Source organism: Mustela putorius, unplaced genomic scaffold, assembly GCF_011764305.1.
Source record: "Mustela putorius furo isolate JIRA1106 unplaced genomic scaffold, ASM1176430v1.1 tig00003942_pilon_pilon_pilon, whole genome shotgun sequence".
NCBI classification, from domain to species: Eukaryota; Metazoa; Chordata; class Mammalia; order Carnivora; family Mustelidae; genus Mustela; species Mustela putorius.
In genome coordinates this window covers 10,062,014-10,080,954 of record NW_025422087.1, presented here as the reverse complement: position 1 = coordinate 10,080,954, position 18,941 = coordinate 10,062,014, and the positions used below count along the sequence as shown (strand labels likewise).

General features: G+C 36.9%; 1 protein-coding gene across 11 annotated transcripts in view; it reads right to left on the bottom strand.

Moving 5' to 3' along the window:
• The window catches only part of NBEA (neurobeachin), a 678,500-nt gene that overhangs the window by 51,327 nt on the left and 608,232 nt on the right, over positions 1-18,941 (bottom strand). For all 11 annotated transcript variants that reach the window (XM_013044893.2, XM_013044895.2, XM_045069766.1 and 8 more), the window contains 2 exons: positions 16,227-16,346; positions 4,519-4,671 (listed from right to left, as the gene is read on the bottom strand). In XM_013044893.2, coding sequence (XP_012900347.2) covers positions 4,519-4,671; positions 16,227-16,346 — 273 coding nt within the window. The remainder of the gene's footprint in view (positions 1-4,518; positions 4,672-16,226; positions 16,347-18,941) is intronic.

Genomic DNA, 18,941 nt, shown 5'->3' with positions numbered 1-18,941 from the left:
ATACTAATCCATACAAAGAGATGAATGTTTTTTACCACTGTGAATGTCATTTCTTTGGGATATATGACATTTTCATTTTATACTTTAGGCTCATTACAAAGAACCCCTTCAAGTAACTGAAGATAATCCCAGCCCAAATTATACATATACTAGAGTACATTTTCTCTAAACCCATTTCCTAAGAACTAAATCCTATATGAGCTACCCAGCTGGGACAAAGTTAGAAACTTTCAATGTTATAAAACAATTTGAAAACAATTTGCATTCATGGAATTTGTGGAAAATTTAAACCCTTCTGCACCTATATCTGTTACTCAGGCTTTGTATATTAGAGAAATAATCATCAAATAATGATTCCTTCAGTAGAAAAAAACAGAGAGAGAGGCACATGATTGATTAAGTTTCCTAGTGTTGACACAGGGGTCTTGACATGAATTCTGCATGACATCAGCGTGATCATTTCCCATCAGAATGGCCCGAAAACTGACCAGAAGTTGGAGCAAAAGGTCCTGTGAAGGACAACGTGGGCTATGGAAAGCAGCGCAAGGGACACCGAGGGAGGACGGCAGCTGCGGAGACACACAGCTACTCTTCAGAAGACGGCCTCTGAGAGCGTGGCTCCCTAGCCCTGTTCTCAGGGGCAGCACCTCCCATTGCCCCTGCGCCGGAATTCTGATGCAACCAAGAATGGCAGCTATAGATGCAGAGCCTTGTGTATACCAAGGCAGCCTTCCCTTCCCATTCTGCAGAGACCCTTCAAGGAAAACCCAGGCAAAGATGACAGGAAGAATAGATACCTCTCAAGCCACCCAGTCTGTGCTACAGGCACTGCCTACATATGGTCGATTTAACCTGGCCGTGCACCCCGTGGCTGCAGAGAAGCAAGATGGCGGCACTTTGATTTTTTTTCCAGTAGGCAGAATTTTGTGTAAAGCCTTTCATTCCATGGAGTAGAGATTTAGTTAAAGTCTTCACTGACTCATGAATGCCGATGAGATAACAGGAATTTGGTTTAAGATAGAGAAAACCCCCATGCCTTGCTTCTTTAATTTCTTCACAAAAACAAGTTGGAAATTGTTATTATAATAAAAATATAACACATAATATATAATATGTATATAATTATACATGTAATATATAAATAAGAATATGTTATATGTCAATTACACCTCAATTAAAAAAAGAACTACAAATAAGTACGATGCCTTTCTGAAAATGTTTTATGGTATTTTCTGAAAAGCACAAGTATTTATGTCTCATATTTCAGTCAGTTATAAAATTTACTTCTTTTGAATATGTGAGAGAAGATCTTTGAGGACAGTTAATTCATCATATCATATGCAATCTTTAAGTTCCTAGTACACTATATGTACTTGGCTTGACAACACACTTGACTTGATAAATCCGTATTTGCAGTGACAGTAAATAGTGAGATTTATTTTTTTTTATAAAGATTTTATTTATTTGACAGACAGAGATCACAAGTAGGCAGAGAGGCAGGCAGAGAGGAGGAAGCAGGCTCCCTGCCAAGCAGAGAGCCTGATACCGGGCTCGATCCCAGGACTCTGGGATCATGACCTGAGCCGAAGGCAGAGGCTTTAACCCATTGAGCCACCCAGGCGCCTGGTGAGATTTATTTTAAAGAAGCACTGCATTTTGTCTTAAAGTTTGCTCAGCAGCACTTGCGCTTATGGAAAGACAAGATACAGGAGGTATATAAACAGAAGTCAGGTAATTATCAGTCACGTGATAGTAACTGGTAAGGTTAGTATCAGGAGTAAGTTATTTCTTGTATTTTATTTACATGCAATAGAGGTACTCTGGGCAACTACAGATATAAGTTATTACTGAAAAGTATTCATGGATCTAGATAGATGAAGCCTTATGATTTTTCTGCAAATTTAGTCAAGTGTATATGGTCTTTTTTATTTAGTTTATATGAATACTAATTACCTGATAGCTTCTTATCCATAATAATTATCTTTCCCTATATTCACAAAGTTCTATATTTGATGCTGTCTTGGGGATTTGCTTTTAGAAGCACAACTGCCTTTTCTTTTTCAATTAGGCATACTATTAATAAAATTATTAATTCTGGGGGCACATGAACTTCTTTCACTAATGAGGAACACAAAGGTTGTATCTATAATGAATCACTACTTAATGTTTTATTAATATATATGTAAAAATGTTCTGGCATCTAAAAAGCACATGAAGAGACACTCAATATCACTAGTCACTAGAAAAAAGGAAATTAAACTATAATGAGATTTTACTTCATATCCGCTAGAATGGTTATAATAATTAAAAAAAAAACAGGCAATGACAAGTGTTGGTGAAGATACAGGGGAGGTGAGTCACCCTTAGTAGGAATGTAAGATGGTACAATCACTTTACAAAATAGGTAATTTTTAAAAAAGTTAAACATAAATTTACCATGACTCAATAATTCTACTGTAGGTATATACCCCAAAACAATGAAAACCTATGTCCACATTGAGATTGGTATGTGAATGTTCATAGCGGCATTATTTGTAACGGCCAAAAAGTGAAAACCCACGTGTTCAACAACTGATGAATGGTAAACAAAACAATGGCCTATCCATCCATGGACTACCATTACAAAAAAGAGCCAACTACGGATATGTGCTACAACATGGATTAATCTCAGAAACTATGCTAAGTAAAAGAAGTCAAACACAGAAGAACACATATCATACAGTTCTAGTTCTATAAAATGTCCAGAAAAGGCAAGCCTATGGAGAGAGAAAGTTGACTAGTGGTTGCCTGGGCTGGAGGTAGGCATGGGGAGTGACTTCAAATAGGCATATGATCTTTCTGGAATGACAGAAATTTTCTAAAATTAGACTGTGGTGATGGTCACACAACTCTGTAAATTAACTAAAAGTTATTAAATTGTACATCAAAAGAAAATGAATTTTATGGTAATGATTTAAAAAAATTTATAAGGTGGGGCACCTGGGTGGCTCAGTGGGTTAAAGCCTCTGCCTTTGGCTCAGGTCATGATCCCAGGGTCCTGGGATCAAGCCCCACATCAAGCTCTCTGCCTGGCAGGGAGCCTGCTTCCTCCTCTCTCTCTGCCTGCCTCTCTGCCTACTTGTGATCTCTGTATATCAAGTAAATAAATACAATTTAAAAAAATTTATAAGGTATCTATTCATATTTTATAGATGAGAAATGTGAGGACCAGAGATGCTCCACAATCTACCTAGAGCAATGAAGCTAGTAAAGGGCATTGTAGTAATGGTTGTATAATTCTGTGAATAAATGAAAACCCCTTTATTTATTTATTTTTTACTTTATATCGGTGAACTGTATGGTGAATTATATCTGTGTGACATATGTGAATTCTGTAAGTCTTACCAAAAAAATGGACTAAGGAATATGTGAACTCCATTGTAAATATGGACTTTATTTGGATTCTGATTCAAATAAATTGGGTGTAAAAACAAAGTAAAATATATTTATAGGACAGTTGGAAAAAATTGGGAGTGAGTGAACAGATTTATTTTGAGTCACTGACTTTCTTAATTCCTCAATTTACTAAGAATAATAGTATACTAAGGAGGTTGTTTGGCAAAGAGGTTCATTTCCATATACCATAACAACACTGAGATTAAAATCTTCTGAAATATGGATAAAATATATCAAAATCTATAAAATACCCACATGCAAACATTCTATTTACACATTTTTTTACCTGAACACCTAGATATCTGCCAGATATCTGTCACACAGATTTAAAAAGTAATGACATTTTTCAATTTAAGAATGTTTACTAGATGGGTGTTCTCTTAAGGACAAGTATATTATATATATATATTTTTTTCTTTTTAAGAGAGAGAGCGAACATGTGTGTTTGTGTATGTGTGTGCGTGCACGTGCACGTGAGTGGGGGGCTGTGGGGCGGAAGGAGAGGGAGAGAGAGAATCTTAAGCAAGCTCCATACCCAGCACAGAGTCCCACAAAAGCCTCAATCTCAGGACCCTGAGATCATGACTTGGGCTGAAATCAAGAATTGGATCCTGAACCAACTGAGCCACACAGGTGCCCCACGAGGATATCTGAAGGTATGTTTCACAGCTTATGATTTCCTGCATGCAAATATGTTCTAAATGTAAATTATTTTGTTTTGAGTATTTTATGAGTAAAAAAGAGTCCAGATTTAGCTGGTAGACAAAAATAAGAAGTGGACATTTATATCAAGCATTTTAGAATATCTTCTCTTAGTCAACAGATGCTCATCTGACTGTCTTCTCCTAAGGGAGCAAATATAACTGAATTACCATTCCTTTATTAGTCTTCATGAAAGGAAAATCCACTCCACAATAAAGAATAATGTCAAAAGACAATAGTAAAATGCTTGCCTTCTTTTTTCTTAAAATTTTAACCTTGTATTTATAGATGTTAAATGGCAATTTGTTAATAGAAACAAAAGAGAACAGAATGTTTTTACTTCTTGATGACCACTCAAAGCTTAAATAAAATCTCTCTTACCATCCTGTTGATCCGTACAAAGTCTTCAGGTTTTTTTGCCCAAGGAGGAAGACCAACATCATTTACTACAACTTCATCTTCTCTGACTCCGAGATTGTATCCATTACTGTTGACAAACATCTCCGGTAGATAATAGAACTCTGGAATTAGTTCCTGCCAGGAATAAAAATGTGGCATGTTAAACCACTTTAAAAAAGAGTTGAAGTAAAGTATTATAACTTGTTAACTATGAACTGGATTAAATACTTTCTTTACTAAAATTCAATGTTTTATTACCTAATTCTATTCTTCATTTGATTTTCTTTACATAAGAGGAAGAGAAGGAAGAGAGGAGAAGGAAAGAGAAAACAAATATTTTTCTTGAACATTTTATTTGATAATTTATGTTTATAAGACTTTCATTCTTATCTTGCCAGAACTGGTTAAGAGAAATGGGTTACAGGACCCGCAGTAGTTCATAATATCATTCTTAAACAAATACGTAAAGCTATACCTACAAGACTATGCCACTCACCAAACTTTTCTGAATATTATTAAGGAAATATCCAATTAAAAAAAAAGTTGCTGCCAGTATTGGTTAGAAATAATGTCATACCTTTTACTTTTATTTTTGATCACAAGGGCAGTTACAATACATGATTTTTATAAAAAGATTCATAGTTTTATTTCATAATTTGCCAAAATTACTTTTGTACCTATCAGTAAACACAATGAAGAGATGATATACAGTGTGAGAGTAATTTCTAAATATGTAGCACAGCACCTGAATGGTATTGGTTTTTAATAAACTGGATGCAAAGACAACTTGTGTTACTTGGATATAGAGATGGCATAAACAACTTGATTCAAGGCAAAGTTCTGTTTGACGCACAATGTCTAAAATGAGGCTTATGCTTCTTTGGAATAAATCTGGTATAGAAATGAGCTGTTTTTATGACCCTTTTTGTTGTCCCTTTTTTTTTTTTAAAGCAACTGGAAGAAAATGAAAACAAAAACCACTATAGTTTTTATGTATACCTTCTATACAATAATTTAAAAAACCCAACAACAATCTTCTCAAATAGCAATATGAGGGTTAAATTAACTTTAAATTATATTGTGAAAAGCATAAGATCATTTATTTGGGTCATGATCAATGTGGATAATTCAGTGCCTGAAATTCAACTCTTGCTTGGGTCTTCTCAAGAAATTCACAGAAAAATTAAAAAAAAAAAAAGAAAAACAAAAAACAAAGAACAAAAAACACCACCAAACACTGATGTCTTCAAATAAATCAAATTATTAACTTTCAAAGAAAAGCATACACAAAACCTTTCTCTTTATGGGTTCTCCTGCTAAAACCAACATTTGTCCGTGATAACATAAGTGGGTGTTTATCTTTCTAATATTCTATGAGAATTTGATTATTATCCATTCTGATGATGATAAATGTGAACCATAAAAAAAAAATAATAAAGTTTGAGTACAGGGCACTGTGACAGGTATGAAGAAAGAAGAACGAACAAGAGATGGTTTTATTTCAAGGAATTTATAATCTTGTCCACAGGGTAAATGCATAAACAGATGGTTATACTACATAATAATAATAGTTTGAAAGAAGTATGAACCAAGAACAAGGGAACGCAGAGCAGAAGGTAGGGAACTCGGGGCAAGTCTGGAAAGATTTTACTGGAGACCAGATATTTGAATTCAACTATGCCTGAAGATAAAGGCGGGGGGAAGGGGCAAGGGGACCATCAGGGAGTATTACCAGGAAGTGGTAAGGACTGAGTCTGAGTAGAGGATAGGATATACAGGGGGATAAAGGTCAAGATGGGGGAAATGGGCTGGTGAGAGTTATACGGAAGAGGAGATGAAAGAAGCTTCATGACAAGCTAAGCTGTTTGGATTTTAGATTACTGGACAAATTTATTTTATACCAAGACTTTGAGTGTCAACATAAAGGATGGACTGGAGAGGAGAGACTGGGTGTCTATGTGTATGCAGGGAGAAGGGGAACCAGAAGCAGTAAGGGCACCGGGAGGGAAGGGGAGAAGGGCAAGTGCAAGCGACAGTAATGGGACATGTCGTGGGACTTTACCAGGGAGGACAACCTGCGACAGAGGTGAGGAGAGGTGTACAAAGAAGAGGGAATTAGGTGGCTCACACTGTGTGATACTCATTCATTAACAACAAACTATGTGTAAGACATCAAGGCCATAAGAGAGTGTGGGAAAGGAGAATTATGGTGAGATTAACACAAACTCATGTAAATTGTCAGTGACATGTATGTAAAAGGGGAAAATGAGAAAGTGCTGAAAGAAAAACCAATAGGTAAACCAACACCCTTATTTACAAATCATGATATAGTTTAGTGGGTGGGCAAGGCAGGAGCGAAAGACTGCTTCAGAAATATTCTATCAGCAGTGACTATAACGAGCTGATTTCTGGGCTGGGAAAGCGCCATGGTGTGTAGTATATTGCTCTGAAGGAGCAATCTGGTAAAGGCGTGTGTGATCACAGACTAGAAGGTAGAAGTAAAGCATCATTCCAGCTCTCATTGATCTGTATGCCATCAGAAGTACGTAACTGTTATGATGTGATGTTTCTGTTCCTCTAAAATTCAAATGTTGAGGGTGCCTGGGTGGCTCAGGTTGGTTAAGCCTCTGCCATCAGCTCAGGTCATGATCCCAGGGTCCTGGGATTGAGTCCTGCATCAGGTCCCCTGCTCGGGGGGGGGGGGGGGTCTGCTTCTTTCCCCTCCTCTGTCTTCCCTGCTTGCAATCTCTCTTTCAGTATCTCTCCCTCCCCCTCTCTCTGATAAACAAATAAAAAATAAAAAATTAATTCAAATGTTAAAACTCTATCTTCTATGATGGTATTAGGAGGTGGAGTCATTGGAAGTTAATTAGAATTAGATGAGGTCATGAAGGTGGAGCCAGCTCGAACGAGATTAGTGTCCTTAGAGGAGGGAGCCCACTTCTGCCACGGGAGACACAGCTAGACAATGGACGTCTGTGAACCAGGAAGCAGATGCTCACCAGACCTCGAACCTGACCATGTGGGCAACCTTAGTTTTGGACCTCCAGTCTCTACAACTGTGGGAAATAAATACTGTTGTTTAGAAGCTCCCTCATTTATGATAAAATATAGATGCCTAAGCTGACCAAGACAATATTTATTCACTTATTATTTCAGTGCATTAAGAGAAAACTTATAATTTTCTTTTGATCTTACTCTCATGGTTTGGGAAAGCATGAACAATTACTAAAAGATGTAGAGAAAGGTAAAGAATATCACTGTTTGCCCATTACCCATTCTTTATGTGACACAGCACGACAACAGCATTCCAAATGGTCCAGAAGGTGGGAAAGAATGTAAGCTCACATAGTCGCTCTTTGTGGAGTGTGATTTATATGTCGTAGGCTAACAGGAGTCAGGGATTTCCCTTCCTGCCTTTTATCAGTTATTTGTGTTCATGTCCCATCTCTAGAACTAGATCTAAGCTTCCTGGAGGGCACACAGAGAGATATAGCCACAAGGATAAAGCAATATAGATTTATTTTTTATTTAAACAGCCCAAAGAGTCTTAATTTATCTTTGACTATCTTGGTGCTTTATAATGTTTTCCAAATATATTATTTTCCATTCTTCCCTATGGCAAAGGGTCACATAAACTATATGGTTATTATTAACCTACTTACCACCATAATACTATTTTCCTAAATGTCATTAAATTAGAATCAGAAAGGCCACAAAGCCCTAGGATTTTACATTAACACCGATTTAGGTAAAAGCAGATTTTCAAGCCTGATTTTGTGAGGCTTATATTTTGTTGAACCCTCATAGCTCTTGGTGTTATAATTTGTATGCAGCAGGTGCTCATTAAATATTAAGTTATTGATGATATTAGGTAAAGTTATTTTAATATAACTAGAAATCCCTTGGGGCAATATGCAGATGGTTGGGAAAATGCCTCAAGATCGGAAAATAACCAATGAAGGACTTTATTAAATAAAAGAAAAAGGATGAACCCCATCATAAAATTTGTACCCTTTGAGGGGCAATTTTCGCAGTTTAAAAAAAATGTTATCTTGCTTATCCTAGTTAGGTATAAAAGGTTTAATAGTGTAAAAGAGTTCACTTTAAAATACAGAAAAAGTTGGTTTTAAAGTTGCTGACAAAGTTGTACCCAAACTGCAGAAGTGGAAGAAACAAGACCTACTTTTTTTCAATTCAAACTCTCTAGCATAAGAAGGGGCTAAAAGCTGGTGGCCACTAAGGAGGAAAAGGAAGGCTAAGGAAGGTCACGCCTGATGATTACCTAGAAAGGTAGGAGGAAAAGTAAGGAGTTCAGCAGGAGGGAACATTCTGGAAGGCTTTAATCAAGGCCAGTTACATGAAAAAGTAGCGTGACTAGGGCCTTCAGGATGATCCCTTGATAAAGGCTGTGCTCTCTACTCCAGTCCGTCTGGGCAGCCAAACTACGCTCACTAATCAGGGTGTTGATTAAGATGCTGGAAAAAGCTGTTAGACGCCTGATGTTTGAAGGGCTGAAGAAATGCTTTCAGATTTCTAATAGAGGGAACAGTCACAAACAGACACATTTTTTAAGGCAAATATAAAGAAACTCCTGAAGTTCAGCTTAACTGCAAGGCCCCTAAAAACTTCAAAAGACCAGAACCATGTGGGACTAAAGCTGTCTGCACGCTGAATCCTGAGCTGGGGAAGTTTTTGTTTTGTTTTTTTCTTTTTCTTTTTCTGAAGGGGAAGGAACCAGTAAAATCACACAGTCTAGGGAGAAGTTGTTAAAGCAGTAGAGTGGGTGTAAATTTTAATTTTAATGCCTCAGTTTATTTTAAATCTTTAAAATTAAAAGATTAGAAGATCTTGTTTCAAATAGCATTTTAAAATTTAATGCTGGCATATAAATACAGGACATTGGGATATCATTTATATTCATATTTATATAATTTAAGAGATTTGCTTATTTAAAAAAAGAAAAACCTCATGAATAAGTGAGTTTCATCTGGGATATTTAACTGTGAAGTCCAAGAAGATGACAATTACTCTATCTGTGCTCTAAGACAAGGAATGAGCTGAAATGTTACCTCTGGTCATTCAATCTTAAAATAGTACATAGAATTTATTTGTATCTTTTTAAAAATTTTATGTTATTTTGCATTTTATGTTTTTATTTATTTAATTTATTATTTTTATTATTTGTATCTTATGCTATGTCTTGGCACTGTTGTAAAGTGCTTTATATGGATTTTCTTAGTCATCACGAAAATTTCATGAGGTAGGTATTCTCATTCTTCCCATTTTCTAGACATGAACACTGAGGCAGAGAGAACGTTAAGTAATTTGCTAATGACTACACTGGAAATAGGTGGTAAAGCCCCAAATCAAAACTGATTGCTTTAAATCCAGGGTCTCTGCTCTTATAGTTTCTCTTTTGCCTTCTGAAGAAGCGAGCCTATCATTCTGCATGACTTCATTCTGTTTTGATTTCCTGCATAGCAACTATAATATATAATAATATAATATTATATATTCAATATATTCATATTCAATATTCATATAATCAATAGTCAATATATTCTTATCCATGAAATATACTATATATATATATAATATATATTAGGCTCCTGTGTCACACTATACTGGAAATCTCATGACAATAGAGATCATTGTTTTGCTCACTGGTTCACACCACTCACTAGCTAGCAATGGTGTCTAGTACAAAAGAGATGCTCAATACAAATGTTTGAGATACAAAAAAAAAAAAAGAAGAAGAATCAATTACTGCTGTGTGTTTATCATCTCCTGAGTTTCAGGTATGAAATAGTAATAAAAACAATACTGAAGGCCACGGTTTCCAAGCTGTGTTAGATTAAGCAGAGGTCCTTCAGGTGAGCGGTTAGTTGAAGGTAAGAGGGAGGCAGTTTTGGGATGATCTCTTCTTCTACCAGGAAGAGCTATTTTACGTGCATCAGAATTAAATAGATATTAAACCTGGACTTCTTGCCAGCTTGGGCAAGATTTTTTTTTTTAAATAAAGATTTATTTATTTATTTTAGAGAGAGAGAGATTCCACGGTGCTGCAAATCAAATGTGGCCACAGGGTAAAAGGCGTGGCTATAAACCCCTTTATAAGGGCTCAGCAAAATTTAAGGTGGTGGTTTGTAGAACCACTCAGCCACACAAAGGGATTCCGAGAATCCTAAGGGCATCGTAAACAGCATCTTAACTCATAGTCAGAAACAGAGGGGATCCTAACAAAAGGATTTTTGGGTGCATGTTTTTTCTCATAATGAACTATAATTTGATACATAGAAAGTCCACAAAATTTTAAAGGAGGTTGAAAGATGTCTTGGCCCCAACTTTCGATGATCAGGAAGCATTTGGAGAAAGCCACTCAGCTGCAGACAAGGGCTATTTTTAAATGGAGAGGAAAGCTGATCCAGAAGGCAAAGCCAAGGTCTCAGACGACCTGACCCCAGAGTCCAGGAAACTGGCAACACGTGCCTGGCTGTAATTACCAAGAACCAGACACTGCTCTGGACCTTCCACATCCCCTCCTTTGGAGTGGTCTGTTGAGGTTTACCTGGCTCACCACCCTATGCCGAGTGTACATGGGACCGCTAGCTTGCCTTTCCAGGTTCCAGGTGTCCAAATTAGAAATTTCTGCACTGTATCTGTATCTGGACCTGATACAGACCATGAGATACTAGATTTTGACCCTGATACAGTAATGTGGCTAACAAGTTGAGTATATTTTGCATCTAAGAGGAACGTGAATTGTGACCAGAGAGGGGGCTTTAGGAGACTATTTCCAAAGAGGGCCACCAACACCCCTCTAACCTCCATGTCCTATTGAAATGTGACTTTGCTGCTCAGCACACTGGGAAGCAGAGTTCATTGCTCCCCTTCCTTAATTTGGGCTGGTCCCGTGACTTGTTTTGACCAACAGAATGCTGTTTCTCTCAAGTTTAGGCATTTAGCAGCTTTGCAGTTTTTGTTTTGTTTTGTTTTGTTTTAACCCTCTTATTAGGAAGCCACTGTGAAGAGAAGTGTGATTTTCTTAGAAAGACTATTCAGAGAGAGGGCCAGCCAGGCTCCAGCAGTTCCAGCCATCCTTGCTGAAGCAAAGGATAAGTGAGTGAGGTCACCTTGAATCCTCCAGACCCAGACAGGCCCCCCCTCCAGTGGTCCCCAGGTGGATCAGAGTTGAGCTGTACCTGATGAACCTTACTCTGATTGCAGAATCCTAGGGAAAGAAACAGCTGTATTTCTTAAGCCCCTAGGGTTTGAGGTGGTTTGTTACACAGCAAAAAATGACTAAAGGAACACTTGATTGATCAGTGATTCCAAGCTAGTCCGAAGGGCTGAATGTGATGATACGGTCATGCAAAAGAATTAAAGCAGCATGCCAAGCAATGAAAAGGCACTACCAATAACTAAAGAGACCTTGGTGCTGGTTTTGGCTTCCTTCTTACCTACTGTGTGAACTTAGGCAGGCCACTTAATACCTGTGGATCTCCAGGTAGAGAGCAACGATAGCTATCTCACAGGGCTGTTCTGAAGACTACCAAATAAATGACCAAAAAGCATGTTTAAAAACTATTGAGAACCACTCCGAAAACATGCATGCTCCTCTTGTAACTGGGAAGCACGCTCCTTCAGAAGGCACTTCAGAGACCAACTTGTCTACTTCATGTAAGAGCTCTTCTGCTTACTCTATTCCCACTGATAGATTTCTGTTAATTAGCTTCCCTTTAAGCAAACAGTCCAAGTAGTTTAAGGTTTCCTAAATGAAAAACAGTGCGGAAAGACACCAAATACTATCAAAGAAATGGCAAGATGAATATTATAACAGGCATTTTCTGTCCGTAAATGTGATTTCTGGTTTATTTTAACAGCTATACTAAAACCCTACGGTACAGTTAATAGTGTTATATACGTTCTGTCAATAATAAGAAAATATCCTCAAACACAATTTCTAATTTACAAGCTTATGACAAGTTCAAGCTGCTGAGAAATTGGACTTGAAAGTATGTCTTAGAGTGATAGAAGACCACTATTAACACTATCATAATTGTATACCTATTGCATCAAATCTGACATTTCAGTTTAATATATTTTGCTGAGAGAGCATACCATTTTATGGCTTCCTAGTGAAATCAAATCCAACCCAGACGTTTTCACTTTTCTAATATAATTCACTGCAAGGTTTTAAAGCTGCCATCTCTTTTCTTCCTTTTTTTCAAAAGATTGATGCCCTGGCATTCGTTAATTCCACAAGAGCTCATAATGGGTCAATGAGTCAGTGGCGAGCACCTCCATTAACTGTATTAATTTACACTATGTCACCTTAATGACATTTTGTCACAGCTACCTTTCCTGACATCTACATAGCTATTCAAAAGTAATATAACAACTTTTGAAGGCATTAAGGAATCGTAGTGTGAGAACTCCAGTGAGTTGAATGTCATTGTTACCAAGACTACACTAGAGGAGAGAAATAAAAAAGAAAATAAAAATAAAGTAAAAAACTAACAAGTCTGACTTAACTCAGGGGACCTGGCTCCCGAAAGGTCACTTCACCAACACTCCATCTCTGCCCAGCTTGTATGCATTACCACAGGAAGAGACTGATGTTAATAAAGACAGACAGAATGAAACCAACCACTCCATTCTAGTTCTTTCTTATATGATTATCTAAGCTAGGAGATATTGCAGACGTACTTTTCTTCATAAATGGAAACTCATTTCCTTAAAATTATATCCAATGCTTTATTTAACAGCTTGGGGATAAGAAATCAAAAACTTAGGTTTTAACACATGGTTAGCAAAACTATTATTACTCTTGGTAACATATTCTTCCCTGCTAAATCCGGTATTATTTCAGACGGAAAAAGTATCATGGGTTTTAATCAGTACATTTAAATGTGAATTTAGAAAGTCTCAATTTACTACCAGTATTACCAAAAAACCTCTTTAACATTTCCTTAATGAGAACCCTCAAATTCTGATGCCATACATGGAAAGACAGACACATTTGGACACACAGACACACAGATACACACAAAATAGAGGAAAGAAGACTGAGAAACAATACTTGTAATGCAGTTTGATGCGATTTCAAAGATCTTTTTCAAATCAGTAAGAAAAAGATATTTGACCCAACTGAAAAATGGGAAAAAATATGACTAAGTTTAGGGGTCAATTATTGAAATACGAAACATGAAAAATGCTCAACTTCAGTCACAATTAATGACATGCAAGCCCAAACAAAGACAACTCTATTTTCACTCACCAGATTAGCAAAAATTCCACTATTTATTATAATAATGATGAGGGGGGCGTGGGGAAGGAAGCATCTTCACACATGCTCTAGGGAGTGAATTATCATCTTTGGGAATAATGGTTTGGCAATATCTTTCCAAATTAAAAATGTATATAGCCATTTAGCCATTAATAGAAATTATCCTTTACACGTATACGCAAAGTTCATCAAGATCACGTGCAAGGGTGTTTACTGCAGCCTTGTGTTGAACAGGAACAATCGCAGAGAAAGACAAACTACCCATAAATAGGAGATTGTTTACATAAATTATCGTGTATGCGTGCAGTGTGCAGCCTTGAAAAAGAACGGGTCTACATGGAAAGATATTCACGATATGTTATCATAAAATATGAAAGAGAACTGAAAATGGGGGAAAAAAATCCCTGCAATGTCAAGCTGGGTAATGAGCTTCTTATGAACGAATTAAGTTCGGGGGTGGGGGAATAAGTCCTGTTTGTATTCAGCACAGCTGCCTGAGGATAAAAAATAAAAAACCTCCCCATTTAGCGACAGCCACATTGGTCTTTGTCTTTGATGATGTGACCCCCAGGAACCAAAGGAACACAACTGGTAACAACATGCAAGCGTTTCTTGAAAGTACCAGAACAGGAAAACTCTGGGAGAAATCCTAGCAGTTGTAGAGGGAAAAGCCTGATAGGAATATTGATCATTGGAGACTGACCTGTACCTTGGTGAGGTATTTTTGGTGATGAGAAGCATCAATAAAGTTCTCAGTATAGAAAGTAAAGTGTAACGTTGTAGCTACTCACATAAATTAGAATGATTAACTCTGATCTGTGTGTGGGTTTGTGTGGGTTTGTGAGGGTAGGTCTTTGAATTAAGCTGAAAAGCCCATTTTCTTTTTTGTGATGATGTCTGATAAGAGTGAGCAAGCATTTTCATTTGATATAATTTGGTACAATGTGGATACTGCTCTGAATTAAGATATGAATAACCTTAAATATGACAGGAAGCCTTAAAATATAGATAATAATATTTAATTCAAACACAAAATACTTATTAAGGGCTTTTTATGAACATTAGGCTAATTCTAGAAGCTTCTGGACTCCTCATTTTCTGTGTAAATTCTGAGTGTGTTACAAAAGAAAAAACAAGACTCTCTCCCTGATTTCACTGGAAAGGAGTCAGTTTAAATGACAGTTCGCGGATGCTTTAGAGTTTAGAGTTTAGAGTTCCTCAGCGAAGTTATAAGGCTGCTGGGAGAAAACTGTATGCCTTCAGAGTTTAGTATAGTAAGGATGCATGTTAAATTATCTTATTGTCAAAATATGAATATGTTATATGCACAAATTAATATTCATTTATGCAAACTTTGATCGTAATCAGACAAAATACATGAAGAAGCTACATGGATCAATTTTGTTTGTTTTCTGCTTTCAAAAAGAACTGAACAAAGTTGTGTTCAATCAGTTTTCTTACACTTCAGTAACACTGTGATTGCCTTTAAAAATGTTTGCAATAGATAAACACAAATATGAAAATGATAATTTTGACTTTAATTCAGTGCCTTTTGTTGGATTAAGACCCTAAATGGAGTAACTCCGTAATATTTTTATATTTAACAATATGAATGGCAGTGACAGGGAAAAAACTGCCTTGAAGAAAAAGGCTTTAGGAACACGTATATGTGGTGCAATAACCTGATCAGATCAAGTATCAGAGAATAAAAGAGAAAAACGAGAGAACAAATGTATGTTACTGTTTTGAATAGAACCTTTTTTAAGAAACAAAAGCCCATATAAACGAATAACAAACATTAGTATTTAACAATAGTTAAATAGTACCAACTGTAAAATTACTCAGTGCTCTGGCTGTTCCTGGGTATTGTGTGTGTGTTGGTTTAATCTAATGTGTATTGTTGCATGGTATCCCCAGGCACAGTCAAGTAAAAGCTAAGGCCGTACAGAAAAGCCTACATTTTAAATGGGTCTTGTCATTAATGCTTTATTAATTGCCCCAGGCTACGTAAACCCAAAGCTGGGCAAGCTATAACAATATGACACATTAAGGTCAAATCCAATTCCTGCTGTGTTTTATGGAATGGGCCAAATATTGAGTTAACAGCAGGAAAGGCAATTTATGGCCTTTTCTTTCCATCTCCAGATTATTCGATCTAAATTAGATAGGAATTTTTTGAAATTATGAAAACACCTTAACTGAATAATATAAATGAATTCTGAATCGTTTTCTGTGATGCTCAAAATTATTTCCTCTAGTTTCCTTTTAGGTTAGATGTACCACATGCTTTTAAAATACAATGGAACAAAACTGTCTTATACATATAATTAAATTTTTAAAAATCAAGATTTCTGCATATTTTGAAATTAAATTACTACTATTGAATCAAAGAACCCACCTTTACATCAGAAGTATCTCTCTGACTAGTTCTCCAAGATCTTGCAACCGACGAGAAGGTTCGATCTGGATGGTCAAACTTTCCATCATTTGCATTGAGGAAGAAGGTTGTGAAAGGTTCCTAAGAGAAAAGAGGAAGAAGAATCAGGAATTTGACCCTCCTGAAGGCAGCTGCCTTGTTCCACTGAAAATATGATCGTCTTTGAAACCCCTGTAAGGTAGAAACAGTGCAGGGTCCTGGAAAGATGCCTATGTTGAGGAGTCAGGGGGAGACTGACTGGGCCTGACTGGGCTACTGAGGGCCATTTTGCTTCTTGGGCTTTCATCTTCTGATCGGTAAGATGATGGCGTTCTAGTGCTCTAATGATTTAATGATGAATGATTTTGAATTATTATCAGTTTGTAAGTCAGATGTTCTTTCTCATAACTAAGGCCATACGTAACGTATTAATACCGCCGAAGAATATCACTCTGGCACTGATCACTGCACTGTGGAACTGGGTAGGTAGGGAATGGCCATCTTCTATTACCTATGAAAATCTATTAAAAGTACATGTACCACATCATGGTCTGATGATCTTTTTAAAATGCAAAGTTCTGTTGAAAATCTTTCAGTAGCTCTTCAGAGCTCTTCAGAGCAATTCTAAATCATTCAACTTGTCTTAAAAGATCCTGAATGATCTGGAAACTTACCTGTCACCTTCCCTTCTCCACATTCGCAGGTCGTGACACACTGCTCTCACTTTCTGTCCTTTGTAGGGGATGTTCCCTCTGCCTGGTACCAATTTATCCCTTCCCTTCCCCATCCTTGCTTGGCTAAGTGCTGGCTATCCTTTATGCCCCAGCCAAGATGTCACTTTTCTCCCGAAAGATTTTCCTTGATTTGCCAAGCTCTCCAGTATGCTCAAATACAACCTATATTTTCTAAATACGTCACTAAAACACTTGTCACACTGTTTTGTAAGTGATTTGTAACTTGTCTATCTCTCCCCACCCCCCACAGAAACCTGTCATGCTCACTGTTTTATCTTCAACACTTAGAACAATACCTGGTACACAGAAGTTGCTCCATGTATAATTTGGTGAAGAAATGAATGAAATAAAGTGAAGTGCATATAATAAGACTAGATAACTCTAGTCCTTTCGGTACTCTGTCACTGTCACCTCATAGAAACACAGTATCTGCCATCCAGTACATGCCCATAGCAGGAAACCTAAGAATGACTATCACATGGTTCTAATGCACTTAGTTTTAATGCTTTCTGTATACTTTTTATGTGGGGGGAGAGACATTATTTCTGATGCCATTAAGTTCATTTCTGAATAACATTTATTCTTACCAAGGATCTCTTACTTAACTACAAGTATAACACAGATAAATATCTATATTCTTTTCCATGGTTTCATTCTTTCTTAAGTCTAGGATGAATGACATGTCATCCCCTAGGTTCAATAATGCTAAGACGTCTACATGATGTTTTCCTGAACAGTTACATTTCTTCAGTATATAATCCCCATTATTCTTTTATACCTATAAAACATTACTGGGCCCCTTCAAACTTTTCTTGTTGTCATTGGCTGTAAGGGCCAGCTGCCGGCCAACAGGCACAACCATTCATCTTCCTCAGTCTCTTCCTGAAATTTAGTGTGGCTGGACATCATCAGTGTTAAAAGTTGGTAATACATCACCAATTTTTTATGTTCACTATCAGATGACAGTAAGGTGTGATTAAAGAGATAGGATGAAGAATGATATAACAATATATTGAGAAGATCTGTATTACTGATTCTCCTGAAAATCAGATCTGCATCCAGGAAGCCCATATTGCTATGATTTTAAGTGATATGAAAGACAAATAGATGTCACTGAAATTAAGTTAGGAAGAAAAATCTTATGAGATGTCCTTCACTAATCAATTTGATTTGCAGATTTTTTTAGCTAACTAATAAACATTATGTAATTAATGCGGCATATCATGGCACAAAGTTCAAGTGGGGGTAAAAACCATGCTAGAAGTAGCAAATGGCAAACTGAATGAAATATGACAGATGTAAATTGGAATCTTGGTGGAACAAACCATTAACCTCTTTTAGGCAAGTTATTTAACCTTAAGTTTCGTGTTAAGTAACTGCTTCAGGTCCTTCATCTATGTTAATTGGGAAGGGCAACACCTAGGGGATAATTATGGGCATTATAGACAATTAAATAATATTGAGAAAGCTTGAAGTGTCTCACCTGACACAGTTATAAAAATGACTACAGGTTTATGTGCTGTGTCGAGTCCCTACTGCTGGGATGGGCTTCACACCAGACTGACAACCTGGCCAGACGCGTGCTGCCTTAGGTCCTATCCATGTCTGTATCCTTAGCACCAAGTACCCGGCTTGGCTCATAGTCAGTGTTTAATAAAGGTTTCTCGAATGCACCTCAACATACAATTACTGTTGGGAGATTAGGTATGCCTGGGTAAGAGTAAGATAGTTTTTGTCAGTTTTTAACTACTTGTTTGACCAAAACGATATAACTTCAGAATCCACTTCTTCATTGCTCTAGGATGCCGATGTTGGGTGTGGGTTTTTTTTTTTTTTTTCTCTTTCTCTCTGCAGGTGTAGCCAGAGATTAATTTAGAAGGATGGCACTTGTCTCTACAATTTTTAACCTATTATACAGATGTGAGTGAAGACCCATTTATACATGCAAAGCCTTTTTTTTTTT